Below are 18,911 nucleotides of genomic sequence, written 5' to 3'. Positions count from 1 at the left end.
CACAAGTCGTGAGCCCGGGTTCAGTAGTCTAATAGTCACATAGTTTTATTAACAGAGGTTTTAGAGTTTTGATTTATGTGAGATCTTTTTGTAAATAACATTCATTCTTTGAACCTTGTACCACTGATTGTGCTAAATCCCATAGACTTCAGTCTGTACTTGAGTAGTGGATGGGGTACAATAGTATTTAGGATGGCTCCATGGAAATGTAAATTCCGTTCTATTAAGCCTGATACATGATTTCCCTTATACAGGTAAATTGCAAATGTCATTAACATTAACATGAGATATTAAAGGCACTTAACTTACTACTTGCTCAAGGGTGTATGGGTTGTGTCAAGCATACGTTTTGTATCAGAGGTGTACTCTTCTTGCAAAAAAACAAAAACGAAGACATTGTCTAATACTTTTCACACTTTGAATGTCTGCTGTTCAGTGCAGCACATTTGCAAAGCTGGAATTGCAGAGACTTTGAAACCAGGCACCATTGTTATGCCTCCCTCAAGAAGGCACAGTTTTTTCGTGCAAATCCCTGTCTACAAATGATAGATAGGGATTTGCATCAAGACAAGTCTCTGGAAAGTCTCAAGAGGCACCAACCATAGGATGCTCCCTTGAAGCAAAAGTAGCTCAACTTAGCTTAGCACATCTGCTACTTTGCAGTAGTTTCGGAAGCTTCACAATGCAAATCATGATTGAGGTTGGAAAGAAAGTCCCAATTCAACAGTTTCACCTGGGATTGTGTGCCTCTTGTGATGCAACCCTAGCACAAAATATTAGTGACTTTTCCTGTTGTCTTCTAGGACAGGGAAAATTGACAGTGAGGAAAGCACTTTACGGGGTATCCTAAAATTGTCTCCAACATTGATGCCAGTCTTACCTATAAACTTTGTGCAGGAGGTGTTTTCTCAAAAAGTGCTGTCCCACTGTATCGCTCCACCACATATGGTGGTACTATGGAAGGCGGGTGATGAATACCAAGGCTGCATAGTCTTTGTTCCCCCTCATGCCTCGTTCACCCACCACCAGCTATCTTTATGTCAACGTTTTTCATCTTTCTCTTCCTCCTTCGATCCCCAATATGTGTTTCTTTCTCTCTTGCTCAGGCTGAAAGTCGGATGACGAAAAATTAGTACTGCTCCCCAAAAATGAAAGCTTGTGGGGTTGGTCCAATCACCTTTGACAGAAACTGATTAAAACAGTGATCATGTGAAGTCACTGTCATATCAATCTGCTCTTCCCAAGGTCTCTGGTTTGGTCCATTCTTCTATCACTTAACAGACCCAGTCACACAAGAGAGAAAACATTTTTTTGTGAGAAGTTTGTGAATGCTGCGTGGAATTTAGTGGCTCCCTCCAGATTCTCGAACTTTCCGTCACAGGAATGTGAGCAATATGATTTCAGCCAATGATTAATTTCAGAAGGACATTCTGAGTAAGAAAATGCACTAGGGTCCATGCCAATTCACGTCACTCTCAACTCCCCATGAAGTCCAGGGTTTCTCTCGTTGATGGCAGGAATATGGTGATTTTGCACCACAGACCTTCTGTTGATGCCATTTTTAAACAATAAAAGTTATTCTTCCTTGCATAACACTTTTCTAAAAATAAAAACCTTATATTTCAGTTATTTTTCCACAAATCTACAATGCCCATGTTGTGGGAAAAATGGCACACAGTGGATCCGGATAACTTTCTGTGGAAAAAAGATATGAAGGGTTAATTGTGAATTGCCTAAATATATGTATGAAAAAACACAACACTTGTGGGAAAGGGGGGCGGGGGCGTGGAAGCCTCAGCAGCTAAGGGTTAAAGATATTTTCTAATCATGTGAAGTTGTGTAGACAAGAGTGGATTCTTCAAACCCGATATCTTCTACAGCAGCACCAGAAAACACCGCAAGAGGGCACCAGATTGCAGCAAATAGTCCGAAAGTGACCTTGATGCTTGGTGAGGTTTATAAATGACAAACTGTAATTTTGCCGGAGGGTTTGAAAAACCTTGCACCGGAAGAGCCTGACATCCCAGCAGCCTAGGCTGTCACTTCACAGATTTCATGTTCTCCCCAAATTACCTTTCATACCCAAAGAGTATGAATCCTAAAGCCCTTTACCTGTTGACCGGGCTTGTAAACTGTTTTGGGCAGAATCCATTGGAGTGAGCCTCAATTGTAACCGATCAAGGAAACAAAAACAATTTTCATACTCCTTTCTATTTTATACTAATATATTTATTGTACATAAACGTGTAAAAAACACAGATATGATAATTCTATGTACAAATGGAGACGGCAGGACACTGACACCAAGTACTGCGTCTCTTCCATAAGTTACTGGCAGAAAGTGTGTCTCAAGTCTGTGCTGTGCTTTATATATTCTTATACACATATTTTACGATTTACACAAACTAACGTACAAAACAAGCAATATCCTGAAAAGCAGGCGCTTTAACTCATGGATGTTGCCAGTCAAGCTTAATCGATAGGGAAGGATCTGCGCTAATCAGAGATACTTTTGCACACAGCGCTTATTGTTCACAGAACCAGGGCTAGGCACTCGAGTGAACTTTAGGGTGAGATTTTAAAGCTCATGAAAGGATAGTCAGAGCGCTTTGATGCCATCCTGCAATAAGGGAGCATTGTAGGGCCAGAGGTAGTTACATCATCCTGCACATTCGGGTCTTGGCCTCTCGGCTGAGAATGTGACTATTTAGGTCACTTAGCACCCGTGGGTTATAGACCTGTGGAAATCCATCAACATGGCATTGGACTGAGGCCGTCGATTCACTCTTCGCGGGCTCCTGAAAATGAATGACAGAATGAATTTTAATTTCTATGGCCGTTTGTCAAATCAGAAACTGAGAAAAAGACGAAGGGAGTTAAGCTGGTCTCAAAATGTCTTGTTTTTCTAGAACTAGAAGTATCCACATCTGTGGCAGTCACCTGGACTGTCTGCAAAGATTTCTTTTTCTGCTGACACCCCCTTTGGCGTTCAACCCATAATTCACCACTTCCCTGCGGACTGTGAGGAAAACCTGTCTTGGACTTTAACTTATTTTAAAAAATGATGCAGAGAGCTCACAACTAAACAAGAAAAATAAACACACGAAAGACCACAATTGTGTGAAGAATTTGTCAATAGTCTCCCGCTTCCTTCTCAGACCTCTTCCACTGCCGGAGGTCTTTGTGTAGGATTCCTGTTCTGGAACCCCTTGAATACAGCTTATTCCAAGGTTTCAAACTTTTCTTCTCATTGGTTTGTTTGACATAACAGGAGCTCAGAGCTCTTGTCAGATGGTGAGAACATACTGATGCATTGTCACTTCAATGCAGCTCGTCCTCCTGGTGCAGATGAAACGGGAATAAATCGTCCTTAGTGGTGTTCATACCTGGAATTATGATTATAAATTTGCCAAAGTTAACTGCAAATTGTGAGCAGGGCCGGCTTTAACACTAGTGGAACCCGGTGCCACAATCTTTTTTGGTGTCCTCTCGCCCCCATGACCACCTTCTCAGATTCCCTCACTACCACCCAACAGCGGTGCCCCCACCTGTCGATAGCCCCTCTCTCACATACCTTTCATTTGTGTTAAAGCACTGGTAAGGTTGAATTTACTAATCCACTCAGCTATCCACATAAAACACAGATCTGTTCTTCGCAGCAGGCATATTAATCCCTTACACTGCTTTATCGTGTGCCAGTAGACAACTGGAGCATGTGGTAAATGTCCCATAATGTGCAAGTCTTGGGACTGTCAGTGTTTGATCCCCTGACCATTGACTGACGCCATTTCTACAATGTCCTGAAAAATTGTCTGCAACAGCTTCTAGAACCTGAGTTATCTCCTTGGCAATGAGTGGCTTCAGATGAGAGGGAGTCTGTTTACCTCCCTGTAACTGTCTTCATAGCAGACAGGATTCCAAGAAGAGTAAACCCAGTCAGGCCAAAAGTCAATAAGAACATAAACAAAGCAGCATTTTCACCAGTCTAGAATTCTGTCTTCTGCAGTAAAATAAAGAAGGTGGTTTGAATCATCACCTCCAAGACAGACTTCTCCTTATCCCACACTCTTCTGGGTCCCTGGAATATTCATCCATGGTTTCTGTTCAAGTGATAAGGATAAGCATGATCACATTCACAGGACCTCTTCTTTCAGTCTTGGCCAGCTCAGACGTCATCAAGCTTTATATCTGCTGTCTGTTCCTTGGCATGCTAGGGAGCAGCCCTTAGATAGACTAGCAAAGGCCAGGGTCACAGATGCAATCTGCCTTTCTTTGGTTTCTTTGGTGCTTGAAGCATTGATCTTGGATTAGATCCAGACTAGAACTTCCTCTGTTCCCAGAAAGTGTGACCTCTTAAGTCTTCAATGCCTCTAGAGCGGTGGCAATGATCGCTGGCACAGTGCGGTCCAATGAGTCCTTCTCAAGGCCCACCAGGCTGTTGAAGGACACAGATTTACCACCCACTTGTGCTTGAATTCGGGCCCGGAACAGACCTTTCCCATTCTTTGATCCAAGGTCTACCAGGATCTGGAAGAGAGAGGAGTCACAGAATTAGCAATGATCCATGGAGTCAATGGACAAACAATGGATATCCAGAGACAAAGCCAATGAGGCAGAATATGATAAACACCATACTTTGACAGGGGAAAGGTAAAAGCACAGAGAGAGAGAGAGAATGTTAGGGGTGCGCAGAGGTGATTTTGGGGGGGGGGAGAAGTGAGCAAGAAATGAAATAAAGAGACAAAGTGAGATATGGGGAACTGAACAAAAATGTGGGAATGGGAATGTGTGACTGAACAATGTTATGAATGATGGTTATGATAGGAAAACCAATTACACTAAGAGAAATAAGTCAGACCCCTGACTGCCTGTTCTGTTTGTTTCCCACTGTTGTCACAGTTTTTAGTTGGTCGGGTGCCATGTACTCTGCTAAGCACTTTTACTATTTTCAAGATGGGCAGGTGCCATTCCAGAACTTTATTTAGGCATGCTATGTACTTTAGTTTGAGTGCACTGTTCCAAGATATGTTTACTTATGTGCGAATACAAACAGGTGGAACTGATTAGTTAAAAGCCTCTGTTTCCTGCTGACTTCAAGGTTGCATTATGTTTGTCTCTTTATTTGTTCAACTGTTCTAAAAGTGATGCTGATTAGTTAAAAGCTTCTCTTTCCTGCTGACCTCAGGGTCACCTGATGTGCTTGTTTTTTTGTTTTTTTTGTTAAGCTGCCCTGCCATCTAATTAAAGGCCTCGACATCCTGCCTCAGTTTCCTGCCAGATGCAGCCTTTTAATTGACAAGAAACACTGAATAATCTTCAGGAAGGCTCCAGTGCTTAGCATGTTTTTTTACTCAGCATTCAATTTCATGCACCAGTCTCTATGGGAGACAACCATATAATTGACAGGAGACACTCAGTAATCTTCTAGAAGGCTCCAGATAAACCCTTTTATGACAGGCTATGAATACAGCCTTCAAATACAGATTTCAAACTGAGTTCCCTGCTTGGCTTCATCGGTCCATCGTGAAAGAAAGCTGTAATTCCCGCCAGCACCGTCCTCGGGTTCCGAGTCCTTCTGCCCGCAACAAGAATAACCTGGACTTCTTTGCATGGAAGCTGGGGACCAGCAAATCCATGTTGGAACTCCGTCCTTTCAAGACAACGTTCAACTATCTTGAACACAGGAACATGGTCAATCAGCCAGTGCTGCTGTGCTCACATCAACTTGACTACTACCATCTTTTCACCATTTAACGCTCCAGCTAGCGTGGCCATTACACGAACCTCAGGTTAGTATACTAACTGGGCGCTTCTATTTTTGGTATCCCCCTTTTCTCTAAGCAGATCCTAGCAATTTGAATTTTAAAAAGGAAGCCTTGGCTTAAAGGAAAAGGACTCGTGTGAAGTAACACAGTGTTGAGAACAGATAAATATTTCAGAATCATCTGAGCACAGGCTCCGGATTCAATTCAGCGCAGGGGTCTGTGCTCAAGGGCGCTTCACATGGACTCAAATTCCTTATGTAATTCTTGTTTGGTATGCTTCATTAAGGACTCTCACCTTAGGCTAGTTTAAAGCATTCATCAATGGTTTTCTGACATGATTGAGTTCTTGTTACAGATACTTCTTCTGACAGAAGGATTATGCCTGGCCACTAGAACTTGAAGGGTCCTGCTCAGAAGGATTAGCACCCACCCACCACCGTTTTCACTGGAGCTCCAAGTGACCAGAACCATCACTCTCTCTTTCTCTCTCTCCAACCCCTTCGCCAGAGGCAGTGGTATCTACGAAAGGAAATGGTGGAAGATCTTCGCTTCACTAGAACTCTTGGAAATTCAGATACTTGAAGCTTGACAAAAGATACAGTTTGTGAACTGACAGAGTAGGTGAGACACTGAGAAGGCAAGTGATTAAAAATAAGGAAAGGTAAGTATAACTGAGATAAGAAATAAGAGGCGTTGAAACATAGAAAGATGAAGATGGAAGTAAAGAGAAGACAGTTGGCGGCATAAACAGAGAGAAGCCTACAAATAGCACCAAGAAATTGTGAGGGACTGAGAGATTGTGGCAAAAAGTCAGTCAGGAGGGGGGAAACAGTGCTTAATTTGTGCCGGTGCATGCCGGTGCTTGGCACTAGCATTCATTTTCTAAGACCGGCACACACTCATGACAGTCCACCATATGGACAAAAGTGGTAGAAGATAGAGTAAGGAAAGGATTCAACACTAAAGATAGCAAATACATTAGCCTTTGTTGAGTACAATGTTAAGTTCTGAGAAGGAAAAAAGATCTCGGCCAGGCCAATTACAGAGATACTGCATCTACAGGTACCTAAGTTATCTGGCAAACCAGAGAACTGATCTCTTTTTTAATACACACGGCATCTCAAGGTCATAGGTCATTCCTTTAATGATGGAAAACAGTTCTTAAAAAAAAAAAAAGAAAAAAAACTGCAGAAAAAGACTGAATCATCTTCACTGTGGAAAAAACCCCTCTTAAGTAACAAGGCATCCTACAGTAGTTCATGTAGGATTAATGGTGGAGGGTGGGCTTGGGTGATGTTTTTTAAAGCAGAAGTGAGCTTGTGCAGTTTCAGATTTTTTTGGGGCATATTTTTTATTTTTCAGACATTAATGTTGTCCATTTAAGTTTCACTCATGGGCGAATGGTTCAAGGAAAAACTATCCAGTGAGTAGAAAATGCCTCGGCTGCATGGACTACAATAAGAATATTCACCGTGAGACTTTAGAAACTGAATGGACAATATAAATATATCTAGTATTTTGCCTAACTTTTATAGGACCAAGCATATTTTATATAGTATGCATAATTTTCATGAAAATCATACCTATTACTTGTGCAGAAAGTTACATGATTAAGTCCCCTTCAACCAAAGGTCAGTCGTGTGGATGTTGACCCTCAATAACACTAGTTTGTTGGCTTCTTCAGTGGGAAAATCTCACTTGGTGGAGATTCATAAGATTCATAGCTTGATAAAGAAGTAAGTGAGGTTTATCATCCTGCCCAGTGGACAGGGGTTTCTTTTCCAAATCTCCCAGTGGTAAGTGAGCAAAAAGCGAGGAAGGTGCTGAATCACAACAGTGCTATCAGCACCATTGCCACAGATTGTAACATCACAAAGGACTAAGGGCCTCATTTATGTGGAAATGGCGCAGCACAGCAATTTTGCTGCGCTGAGCTGTGTCGTTTCCAAAATGCAGGGATGCACCGTAGTTACCAGAATTTACGGTGCATCCCTATGATTTCCCCTGCACATGCGCTAAATCAGCTACCTAGAGCCACAGCAGACACCCTTGCACCATGGTGCAAGAATACCTCTGTTGTGAGGTGATTGATTTTGTGCAGGAAGGGACACCTTCCTGCAGAAAAACTATCAAAAGGCATTTTGCTCCTTCTATGTGTGCTGCAGAACGCAGCACACATTAAAAGTGGAAAATATGAGGAGAAAGAAAGCAATTTTTCCTCATTACACCACTCTAACACAACCCCTGGGGAGATGTTAGTTTTTGGCGCTGCCTCAGATTTACGTTTTCATGTAAGTCTGGGGCAGTGTCAAAAAGCAATGGGTGTTGCGTGGGTACAACCACAGCAACACCCATTGCACGTCCTTTTGCTGCAGAAAACTGCATCAGGGTGGCCATGAAAAGTGGCTTAGAGCCACTTTGTAAATATGGAGCAGGGCACAGCACCACCGCAGCGTCACAAAAAGTAACACTCCGGTGGCGCAAGGGGATTGTAAATAAGCCCCTAAGGGTGGAGTGTCCGTAGCCAGTGCAATGGAGCAGAGTTGAGGACTGCATTCTCAGCCGAGGGAAATAGATGTTACTCTTTTGCCACTTTTATAGGTTCATCATTGGGTTATAATGATATGGTTAATCATCATGTAGGGCCCGGCCTATGAAGAATTGTTTCTGCATCAAGACATTAACAAAACCTAATGGTTTTATGCATTTTCTTGATGTAAATTTGCATATTCTGGTTTAAAACTCTAAACTGTCAGCTTGCATTTTCAGGTTTTTTGATGATACTGGAAAAAGAGTGACATTTTAGAGCAACAATCTCAAATATTTAGGTACAATTTCTGAGGGATGTTCTCTATGCATTTAAGTACTCTGGGAATCTTGTGGCAGGTGAAATGGACATACTACCCTTCTGAGGTGCACTTACCTCCTGGAAGGCCATGGACAGATCAGGCTCAGGAACCTGCAGGATCCACTGGTGCTGCTCCTTGAGGGCAGAAACATGAGCCTCAGACTCGTTCAAAGCCTGGCATGCTGGACAGAAAAGGGACATGTTGGATACAGTAGGAGAATGTAATTGAGGTTATAAAACATCATTATGTGCGCTTGGCTGTGCTTTGATTTTTGGGATATCTACCAGAAAATTTGACATGAAGTTATTCTAAAGGAAATTTGTTTACCATAGATGTTATCCTGATCAGTGGCATGGAAGGGGCATGCCTGCCACTTGCATACTTTGCATTAGTGTTAGATTGACTCTCTGTACCTGTAAAGTCCTTCCTAAGCCACATCTCTCTTTTGTCCTTCCCCAGTCCTTCCCCAGACACATCTCTCTTTTGTCTCCGAGAAGGCCTTCCAAGGTGCTTGGATTCTGTTGAAAGACACAAATGCAGAAACAATCTCATGACAATCCTTCAGTGTTAAAGTTCTTCCAACAACTCACTTTCTGTCATCCACCGATCACTCCCTGTCACTCATAGCTCATTTCTCGTTAAGCCTTAAAGCGTAACCCCTCTGTGCATCTCACCTCACACTGTCCAGCACATCTCAGCGATTCATATACATTCTGGAAGTTTGTTTGAGGCTATAAAAACATCTACTAAGGCCCAGTGGAAACATGAGCTGGGAAGTAAATATCTTCTTTGTTCTGTGTTTAAATTTTGACTTCCAGACTCAGAGCCACAGCAGTATGCATAAACAGGAAGATACCTGGGTTACATCTTGTTATTGTCATATTGCATCCTTCCATCCTCACCCTGTGCTTGGCAAGTCACTCTTACAAATCCCATGGGCTATTCTGCTTCTGATTTTTTTCTGAGTATTGAAAATCATAAATCAGAAGTCTAATGTTAGATGCCGCCCTGTGGTAGCAATGGACTAGGCTTCATCATCCCTGCTTAGCAGGATAGGTAATTTGACTTGTGGACACTGGGAATAAATCAGAGATGGTGCCTCCTAGGGAGCTTGTGCTGGTTTCCCCAGCTTGTTGTGGTTGGCACAGGAGTAGATTGAGAGGTTCCATATACTACCTTCTAATGCCCAATGGCATCCCTCAGATACTGTTGCAAATAGAGGGGTACTGATGCTCCCTTGGAATTCTTTTCTCATTTCTTTGCCTTCACCAATTGGTAGGTCCACAAGCCTGTCCTGTGGGAGAGAACCCCAGGCTCATGTTGAGTATCTAAAATGCTACTCTTAATAGAATTAAGAATGGCTTTGGCTAATACATGGTATCACAGTATCACTTAGCACCTTCATCCTATGGGTCTCTTGCATTAGTCCTTCTCTGCTCTTCATGCGCTGCACATGGCTCAAGCACCAGAACCTCCACCAGATCAAGGGCTTCTGATAGTGGAGATAGTTTAACATTCTTTGGTCAGAAATATGTCCCTTCTCCAACCTCTAAGCAGGGAGGGAGAAGTACTGCCTAAAGGATCCCTTATGTCTCTTGACCCTGATATCCCGCCCCAGTCCTGGAGGGTACAATGATGTCCACATGAGGAAATAGGTGGTGTTCACTTTTCAACCTGTCCACTTCCACAAGGTGGTAGTGCAAAGAAGGAATATTTACAAGCAAGACCACATTAGAAGCCTTTGTCTTTTAGCGAACTTCCTGGAGGAATCACAGCACCTCACCTAAATACATTATTATGTTTTTGCTGCTGCCGGCATAATGATTACTTCAAATGTTTTGCATGACTTTGTTAAGAAGTTTAAATAATTGACATCCCAGATTTTGGCATGGAATGTTCACATTAATAGTGCAATTCACATAGCTATTTGCATATGTACATTTACCTTCCACTTACAAATGGCTTGTAATTCACAAAGTGTATGCTGTATATACACAAAAAGTGAATACACACTTGACTCCTATTACTTTAGCACACTGTAATATTTTTTTGAGCAAATCTCCTATGATAAGTGGGGAGGGTGCATTCCAGTATGCGGATGATTTGCAAAGTTTAGGAACACTCACACACTTGAGAATTTGTGGGTGGTCACAAGCTTCTTCGCGACCCAGTAACACAACGGAAACAATCATAGATTAACTCCCATCAAAGACGGGAGTAAATCATTTTTCAGAGTTTGAATACAAAATAATCACCCTCAAAATCTACAGGTGTATAGTCGGAAGAGATCCCCCTGAAAGAAAAGCATATCTTCCCCTTTGGAAAAAAACAATATAATTGCAACTGTACAATTTGAAGGCATTATGACACGTGCAGTTGTACAATGTGTACAAAGAAGTGAACAAGGACTTGTACATGTACGTAATTAGGCATCCTTTCCGAGAGTACTTAAAATTCATAAATTTGCACCTATGCAATGTAGTCAACAAGCAGATGTAGATCTGTTATTTTTTTTAGAATCAGGCCATTAATGTCTTTCATGTTCATCCTCACCATCAATATCCTGTACAGCTCACCTCTCCCCAGGACCTCTTCAAGCATCACCTTCATTGTCCTGTACAGCTCATTTCACCTAGATTTACTTCAAACCACATCTTCGGTATCCCGCGCAGCTCACGTGGTCAGCTCCACTTTAAAGCTCACCTTAAGTGTCACCTCATCCCAGGTCAAATTCAAACCTCACCTTTTGTACTGCATAGCTCACCCCACTCCAGGTCAACTTCAAACCTCGCCTTAAGACTCCTGTACAGCTCACCTCCCCCGGTCCACGTCAAACCTCACCTTAGAGTCCTCTACACTTCACCACGCCCCAGGTCAACTTCAAACCTTGCCTTCTGTGTCCAGTGCAGCTCGCCTTGTCTGGTGTTAATTTAAACTTCACCTTCAGTGTCCTGTACAGCTCATCTCATCCAGATCCTCTTCAAACCTCACCTTCAGTGTCCTCTACACTTCACCTCGCCCCAGGTCAACTTCAAACCTTGCTTTATGTGTTCAATACAGCTCTCCTTGTCTTGTGTTGATTCAAACTTCATCTTCAATGTGCCATGCAGCTAGCCTTATCTAATGGTAATTCAAACCTCACCTTCAGTGCCCAGTACAGCTAACCTTGTCTAGTGTCAATTCTAACTTCACCTTTACTGTCCTGTACAGCTCATCTCACCCAGATCCTCTTCAAACCTTCAGTGTCCTCCTCACTTCACTTCACCCCAGGTCAACTTCAAATCTTACTTTCCATGTCCTGTACAACTCACCTCACCCCAAGTTCCTTTTCAAACCTAACCTTCAGTGTGCCATACAACTCACTACATTCCAGGTCAACGTCAAACCTCTCTATCACTGTCCTGTGCAGCTCAACTCATCCAGCTCCACTTCAAACCACACCTTCAGTGTCCTGTATAACTCACCTCTCCTTATGTCCTCTTTAAATCTCACCTTCCGTCTCCTGTACAACTCACCCCCCCATGTCTTATTTAAATCTCACCTTCTGTCTCCTGTACAACCCACCTCAGCCTATGTCCTCTTTAAATCTCACCTTCCGTCTCCTGTACAACCCACCTCAGCCCATGTCCTCTTTAAATCTCACCTTCCGTCTCCTGTACAACTCACTTCACCACATGTCCTCTTTAAATCTCACCTTCCATCTCCTATACAACTCACCTCACCCCATGTCCTCTTTAAATCTCACCTTCCATCTCCTGTACAACTCACCTCACCCCATGTCCTCTTTAAATCTCACCTTCCGTCTCCTGTACAACTCACCTCACCCCATGTCCTCTTTAAATCTCACCTTCCGTCTTCTGTACAACTCACCTCACCCATGTCCTTTTTAAATCTCACCTTCCATCTCCTGTACAACTCACCTCACCCATGTCCTCTTTAAATCTCATGTTCCGTCTCCTGTACAAGTCACCTCACCCCATGTCCTCTTTAAATCTCACCATCCGTATCCTGTACAACTCATCTAACCCATGTCCTCTTTAAATCTCACCTTTTGTCTCCTGTACAACTCACCTCACCCCATGTCCTCTTTAAATCTCACCTTCTGTCTCCTGTACAACTCACCTCACCCCATGTCCTCTTTAAATCTCACCTTCCGTCTCCTGTACAACTCATCCCCCCTCGTTGCCACCTCTGCACTATGACTGCCAAGGACAGAATGTCTGTATCATGACGGTCCGACAAAACATTTCATGCAATGCAAGATTTTATTCTTACAAACTAATTGGACCTGGGTTCTGGCCAGGTTCGGCTTTAGGGCTAGTGCGACAATATTTTTTGGCGTGTTCCCCCTATGACCTCATCCATGGATTCCTTCACTAACACCTGGAGGAACTGTCCCTCATCTCTCCATAGCCTGTCTCTCACATACATTTTATTTGTTTTAAAGCGCGGGTAAATGCTGGCTTTACTAATCCACTCAGCTATTCACATGAAATAAAGATCTGTTCTTGGCTGAAGGCGCATTAACCCTCTGTGCTACTTTACGGCTGGTCAAAACTGCTTCTAGACAAAGCTCCAATCTTTCTCTTTTGCTGGGACATTATTCACAAGAGGTAGCTTGACATTTCAATTGCTGCCTGAAGGATGTAGCACAAGGAACACTGCAGCAGGTGCTTTTTAGTTTGAGCATGCAAGCGCTCTGACATGTTGTAATCTATCTGTGGGCTATTAACCAAGCTCAACGCATGCCTATCACTCATTCATGGGCTTGCCTTTCAAAAATCCTTTGTTATCATTGGTAAATGCTTTTCATTTGTCCCTCCTTGGGGCAGTTTTGTTACCACCTTGGCAATCAACCCTGTTACATGGATAATTGCACATTTGCCGATACGTTTGACTGCGAGCAAACTTCTTTTTCCTTTTGTGTCTCTGCTTTGTGTTCACGCTCATGGTGGCCATGGCGCTTTGAACTGACTTGCTTATGTGAACTGTTTTACTTTTCATTTTCCATTTATATGCCGAGAAAAGTCCAGTTAGGGATTTACAACCCTAATAGCTCTAACTCAAGCAAACACGAGATCCATTGCATTGCAAATGCTTGTTAATCGTAAGTCACTGCTAAACACAGCACCCCCCACCACCCAAGGTCAGATCCCCTCCCCTAAACACCCCCATCCAGCTCAGCGCCCAGTGCGTCTGAACTAGTTGCAGCACTCTAAAGCCGGCCCTGGTTCTGCAGCTGGTATACATTGTGTTGCTGTTGCAGTTAAAATTACTACAGAACTAACCTTTCCTCCTTACCTTTGAGCACCGTGATGTCCAACTGTTCTGCAGCTGGCACTTCAAGATGGCCGACATCTTTAGCGAGCGCTTCTTTATGCACTTCCTGCCTCAGTCTGTGGATGCTGAGCCAGCCCTCTCCTTTCAACTCTTCCAGTGAGGTATCATCCACCTAGGAGGCAAGAAGCATTTTTATCTGTGATTTGCCTTGTCTCATAGTCAATTACATAATTTATTTTGTAATCTAAAGCACTTTCCCTTTCCAGGAGATTCTAATATTATTCTAAACACTTAGCATAAACCCCAAAACTCTATCTATGGAACTTTGTTAGCATTTAGAGGCTTTGCCCAGGATTATGTCATATTGTATATTGAAACATGTTTGCATCACATCCGCATGCAATACAGGGTGCTGATGTGATATTTTTAATTAGAAACTTGAGATTACACGTGTAGGATGCAATCATAGGCTGACTTCAGAAAACAAAACAGTATTAGGGCAGCTCATTTTTTGGCAATGTATGATGTGGACTGCAATTCCACTCGAGTTTACATTGCTATACTTTTGTAACTAATATACATATAGGGAAATAATCGTTCATGGATTTCCTACAGCAGATACTGCATTTTAGCCACCAACAATGTCGCTGTTCCACATTTAAAACCCCTAGTGGATGAAGTGATCACACCCAGGGCTTTAAGTGGAATGAAAACAGTGGTGAGTCACTAAAATGGGCGTGGTCTACGTAATTAGGGCGTGGCTAAAACACGTTAATTAAATGTCTGGGATTCCCACTGGGTGTCTCTCTGAGCTTTCTGTTATTGCCTCCAGATATATAACACAACAATCAACACACACCTAAAACCAGGCAGGACTATTGGCTTTGTCAATGATCACTAACTGCTTAAGTATAATGCAACAGGAAAAACTGTAAAAAAAGAAAATCCTGAAAATAGGTAACATTCTCAGGGGAAAGCCACATTCAGTAAAACAAGCGACCTATAAACAGGAAGTAAATCGCTGACATGGATTACCTTACCAGAACAATCAATCAGTCTTTTTACCAGTAAGACAAATGATAGTGATATAGGGCCCCCCAGGGACACTTTTACATCTCCTTCTTTAATTACTACCAGACATGAGACCCACTTAAAGCCCTGACCATACCGGAAACAAGTGTTAGTGAATTATTCAAGAAATGTCTGATGTGGTGAAATAAGTGCCGGTTCCCAAAAATAAGTGCCGGTGCCCTCCACTGGTAACCACCGTCTCAAATTAAGCACTGATGGAAACAACTGCTTCTGTAGCAGAAGGAGGCAGCAGTGGTTCGCGACCTCGCTCCTCATAGCCGTTCCCCTCCATTGTCCACTTCCTTGGTCAGTCTTACTTACTTCCTGACCATGCTCGTGGGAGGTAGTGACAATTCCAGAAGGGTTAGTCAAGCTTCTCCAGGGTCCTAATGCCCTACGCTTCGACCATGTGGACACATCTGCCCCCTACGTAAAGGAGGACTAACTTTGTAAAGTTGTTCTATGAACTTCACTGGCCTCTTTCTGGTTCTTCTGGAACATCAGACACTTTTGAGCTGGATCTCCAATCTCACTGCGCTAAAGGGTTCTCTAGTATTTGTGGCCAGTAAAATTGCATGAGGCTTTAGCTGCAACAACAGCTAAGGGTTGTCACTTGATACTTGAGAAACTTTTATTCCTTTGTGGAGGCATGAAATTATACCCCCCACCACCAAAACTATTCTTCCTTTTCCCCAGAAAACTCCCTGCCCACTTTACACCCGCTAGGAAGCAAATGCTCTTAAAGCAAGCGGTAAATGGGAGCGGTAAATCCTGCAGAATACGGAATCCTGTTTGGAATTCTGCACAATAATTCTGTGCCCGCAATGTTATTCTCCAATCCAAGGGCTGTAACTTGTAATAAGTAGAACTCCCTGTGCAGATACAGGCTGGTAATGGCAATTCCAGCCACTGGAAATCTCTGCATGGTACTCCACCTAACTAGTAATCAAAGCCTTAGTAGAGTTTTCAGTAGGAATAACTTTAAAAGAACACTTTTAAACAATTTCTTGCCATGCTGGTTTCTTGGACTAGCAAAGGAAGAAACGTTTTCTTTAACACTACATTGCTTGCCTTTTATTGAAATAATTATTTCTTCTAGCCAAGAAATGCCATTTCTAGAAATGAAAGAGAAAAAGTCTGGTAGATTATATATGGAGGCTAAAGGGATGACTACTTATTTGCATTCATACACAGCAGCGGTGGTGGACACAAATGTAAATGGGGGGGAGACGGGGGGTGCAGGGTTGGGGCAAACAACAAAACAAATGTAAAAAAAACACTTACCTTTCCCGTCATTCCCGTCGCCGCCACCGACTCCTGCCGCCTAGCTCGTCGCTCCTCTTCTTGAGCTGTCCCAAAATTCACTGGAACACCAGCACAGGCTCCCCAGCCATCTTGGTGCTACTTTCATGCTACACCTAGCATGAAAGCAGCATCAGGATTGGTCTGAGTGGCTCGGACTGCCGCTTAGACACAACCCTGGGGTCTGTGCAGTTTCTCCAGCCTGGCCGTGTATACAGCCGGATTGGAGAAACCTAAGTTCGCATGTGTGTTTGGCTGGCCTAAGATGGCTGGCCAAACACACATGCGCACTTAGGTGCACTCTCTCCTCATTCCCCCTCCCACCTCCCATGGCCTAGCTGTGACCTGCACTGCTGGATGAGCCAGCAGATGAAAAATAAAACGATAATAAGCTATCATCTTATATTTCATCTCGTGGCTCTTAGCCAGGGAGGCAACACCCCTCTGCCATTGCAGAGGATCTGCCCCTGTTCATACAGCAAGAGCTTTGGACACAGTTTTGGACTGGCATTACTCTCACTTCTGCACTAGGTTTCTTTTTGAAATATTGTTGTATAACTTCAAAAGTCAAGTATAACATACAGGGACAAATAGGCCTGGTTGTGTGTAAAAAGGAAGTTGAGTTGAGGAAATCCAAATATTGTTGAATAGTATTTCTTGATATCCTCAATTTTCCGATCATCTAGATGACTATGTGTTTTCATGGACTTCTCTGTCCCTCTTTGAGTTTATACCTTCAGGGCAGTGCTTGCTTCTGGTTACCTGCTGGAATAGCTGCTTCTCCATGGTCAGACCATCTGTGTCCACAGCTGGAGGCATCTCATTGGCCTCTGTTTCTTCAGTGGTGAGGCCCCTCAGGTGACTCACCCAGTCCTCCAGACTGGGGCCAACACCTTGGAACAAGGACTCGAAGGAGAGGGCATGAGCCTTTAGAGACCTGTAAGAAAAGGAGAGTAGAGGACACTGGTGAGAAATAGGTGCATGGAAAGAAGAGTGCACACTGTCACCCGGAAGCATGCACTAGAAATAAACTTTTGTGAAGAACTCGCTCAGCTCTTTATCAGGACATTTCAACCAAGAATCAACCACAGCCATGAGTCTGGGACATCTCAGCTATAACTGAAAGCCCTGTATTTTAGGGGAAGATGGATAAAATGCACAGACATGTTGACTGATTAGTTGGATGCCCTGATGTGGCGTGTGTGTGTATGTGTGTGTGTGTGTGTGTGAGTGAGAGAGAGAGAGAGGAAGAGAGTTAGTGCCGGTGCATATAATGTCTGGTGTAATACATGAGATTCTACCTGTACGTATACAGTGCAAAACTCTGTGTGATTCTTTAAGTAATGTCAAAACTAGTGAACAGTTACAGGTATTTTCTATTACTTATATTTTTAAAGTATAGGTATTGAGAGGACTCAGTGACAAGGGGACCTGAGCAATTCCTCACATAAAAATGAAACAGTACAAAAAGAGAATATCTAGAATAGGTCCAAGTAAGAGAAAAGAAGTATAGAGATTAAGGTATATTCTGAAGAGATGCATTAGAATATTTTTCAGATAGCTAATTATGGGTGAGTTTTAGATAACAGTAACTATGAGCAAACCAGTGTCCTTATCCATTGACCACCAACGCTTTACTGAAGTGAATGGACCATAAATGGTCAATGAGATCATCCTTTTTAAGATGCACTGACCATTACCCGCCAATGGTGCATACTTCCTCATTGACTCACTCTTCTTTCGGAGTGGGCCCGCAATACCCAGCGGGCCCTCTTGGGGGCTGATTTACCTGAGATCTTATAGTCTCAGTGGCACATTTACTATTATTTCACACAATGCGACGCAGCAAGTTAACTTGCTGTGCTGCGTGAAGCTAAAGAGAGCGGAAATGCTCCATATTTACAAAGATATGCAGCATTAAATGCTCTTTCTCCTTGCGGTGGTACACCGTGTGCTGTCTAGCGCCAACACAGGCACCCTCGCACCATGGTGCAAGGATGCTTGCATTACGGGCAGAAATGTTTTTGTTCAGAAAGGGATACCTTCCTGTACAAAACAATCCTTAGAGGCATATTCTTTTTTCTATATGTGCTGCAGAGTGCATGCAAAGAGAAAGTAAAAAGAAGAAATAAAGATATTTCATCTCGTTGTGCCTCTGTCGGGTAGGTGCACCACTTTGGTGCAAACTGAGGTTTATAAGTTTTTGTAAATCTGGGTTTATGTCAAAATACATGGGTGGATACATAGGAATGCCGATGCTACACCCAGGTAATGCCTACCAGATGGAAAGTAACACAAAGCAGTTCTACGCACAGTCTTGCTTTAATGTGTATTTACTAAACCACCGAAAGCCATGCAAAGTGGCTTTCCATGGCTTAGTAAATGCCAAAAAAGATTTCGCATCAGGGCTGTGCCACAAAAGTGATGCAACCCTAATGCAAAACCATAGCAAATCTGGGCCTCAATGTCCGATGTTAGCCAGACGAAGGAATTGTGCCCTTCTCTGGACTATGGAATTTACGTGGTATATAAGGAATGTACTTGGAGCTAAAATTGCCTATTTTCTCTCTGATGCCAAACTTATTAGCAGGAGTTGCCCATGCCAAGACTAAAATAACATGTGACCCAATAGAGGGAATCTTGG

At 43.0% G+C, this 18,911-nt stretch overlaps 1 protein-coding gene across 1 annotated transcript in view; it reads right to left on the bottom strand.

The window, feature by feature from the left end:
- Nucleotides 1-2,219: 2,219 nt before the first annotated feature.
- PRSS56 (serine protease 56) overlaps nt 2,220-18,911 on the bottom strand; it is a 53,186-nt gene continuing 36,494 nt past the window's right edge. Inside the window, exons 12-16 of the mRNA XM_069212881.1 lie at nt 17,030-17,204; nt 13,916-14,066; nt 9,028-9,132; nt 8,689-8,795; nt 2,220-4,527 (exon numbers count right to left, since the gene is read on the bottom strand). Coding sequence (XP_069068982.1) covers nt 4,354-4,527; nt 8,689-8,795; nt 9,028-9,132; nt 13,916-14,066; nt 17,030-17,204 — 712 coding nt within the window. The 3' untranslated portion in view covers nt 2,220-4,353. The remainder of the gene's footprint in view (nt 4,528-8,688; nt 8,796-9,027; nt 9,133-13,915; nt 14,067-17,029; nt 17,205-18,911) is intronic.

This window comes from Pleurodeles waltl, chromosome 11 (genome assembly GCF_031143425.1).
Source record: "Pleurodeles waltl isolate 20211129_DDA chromosome 11, aPleWal1.hap1.20221129, whole genome shotgun sequence".
In the NCBI taxonomy this organism is placed as follows: domain Eukaryota; kingdom Metazoa; phylum Chordata; class Amphibia; order Caudata; family Salamandridae; genus Pleurodeles; species Pleurodeles waltl.
The sequence above is the reverse complement of the archived record's forward strand: the minus strand, read 5'-3'. Positions and strand labels throughout refer to the sequence as shown.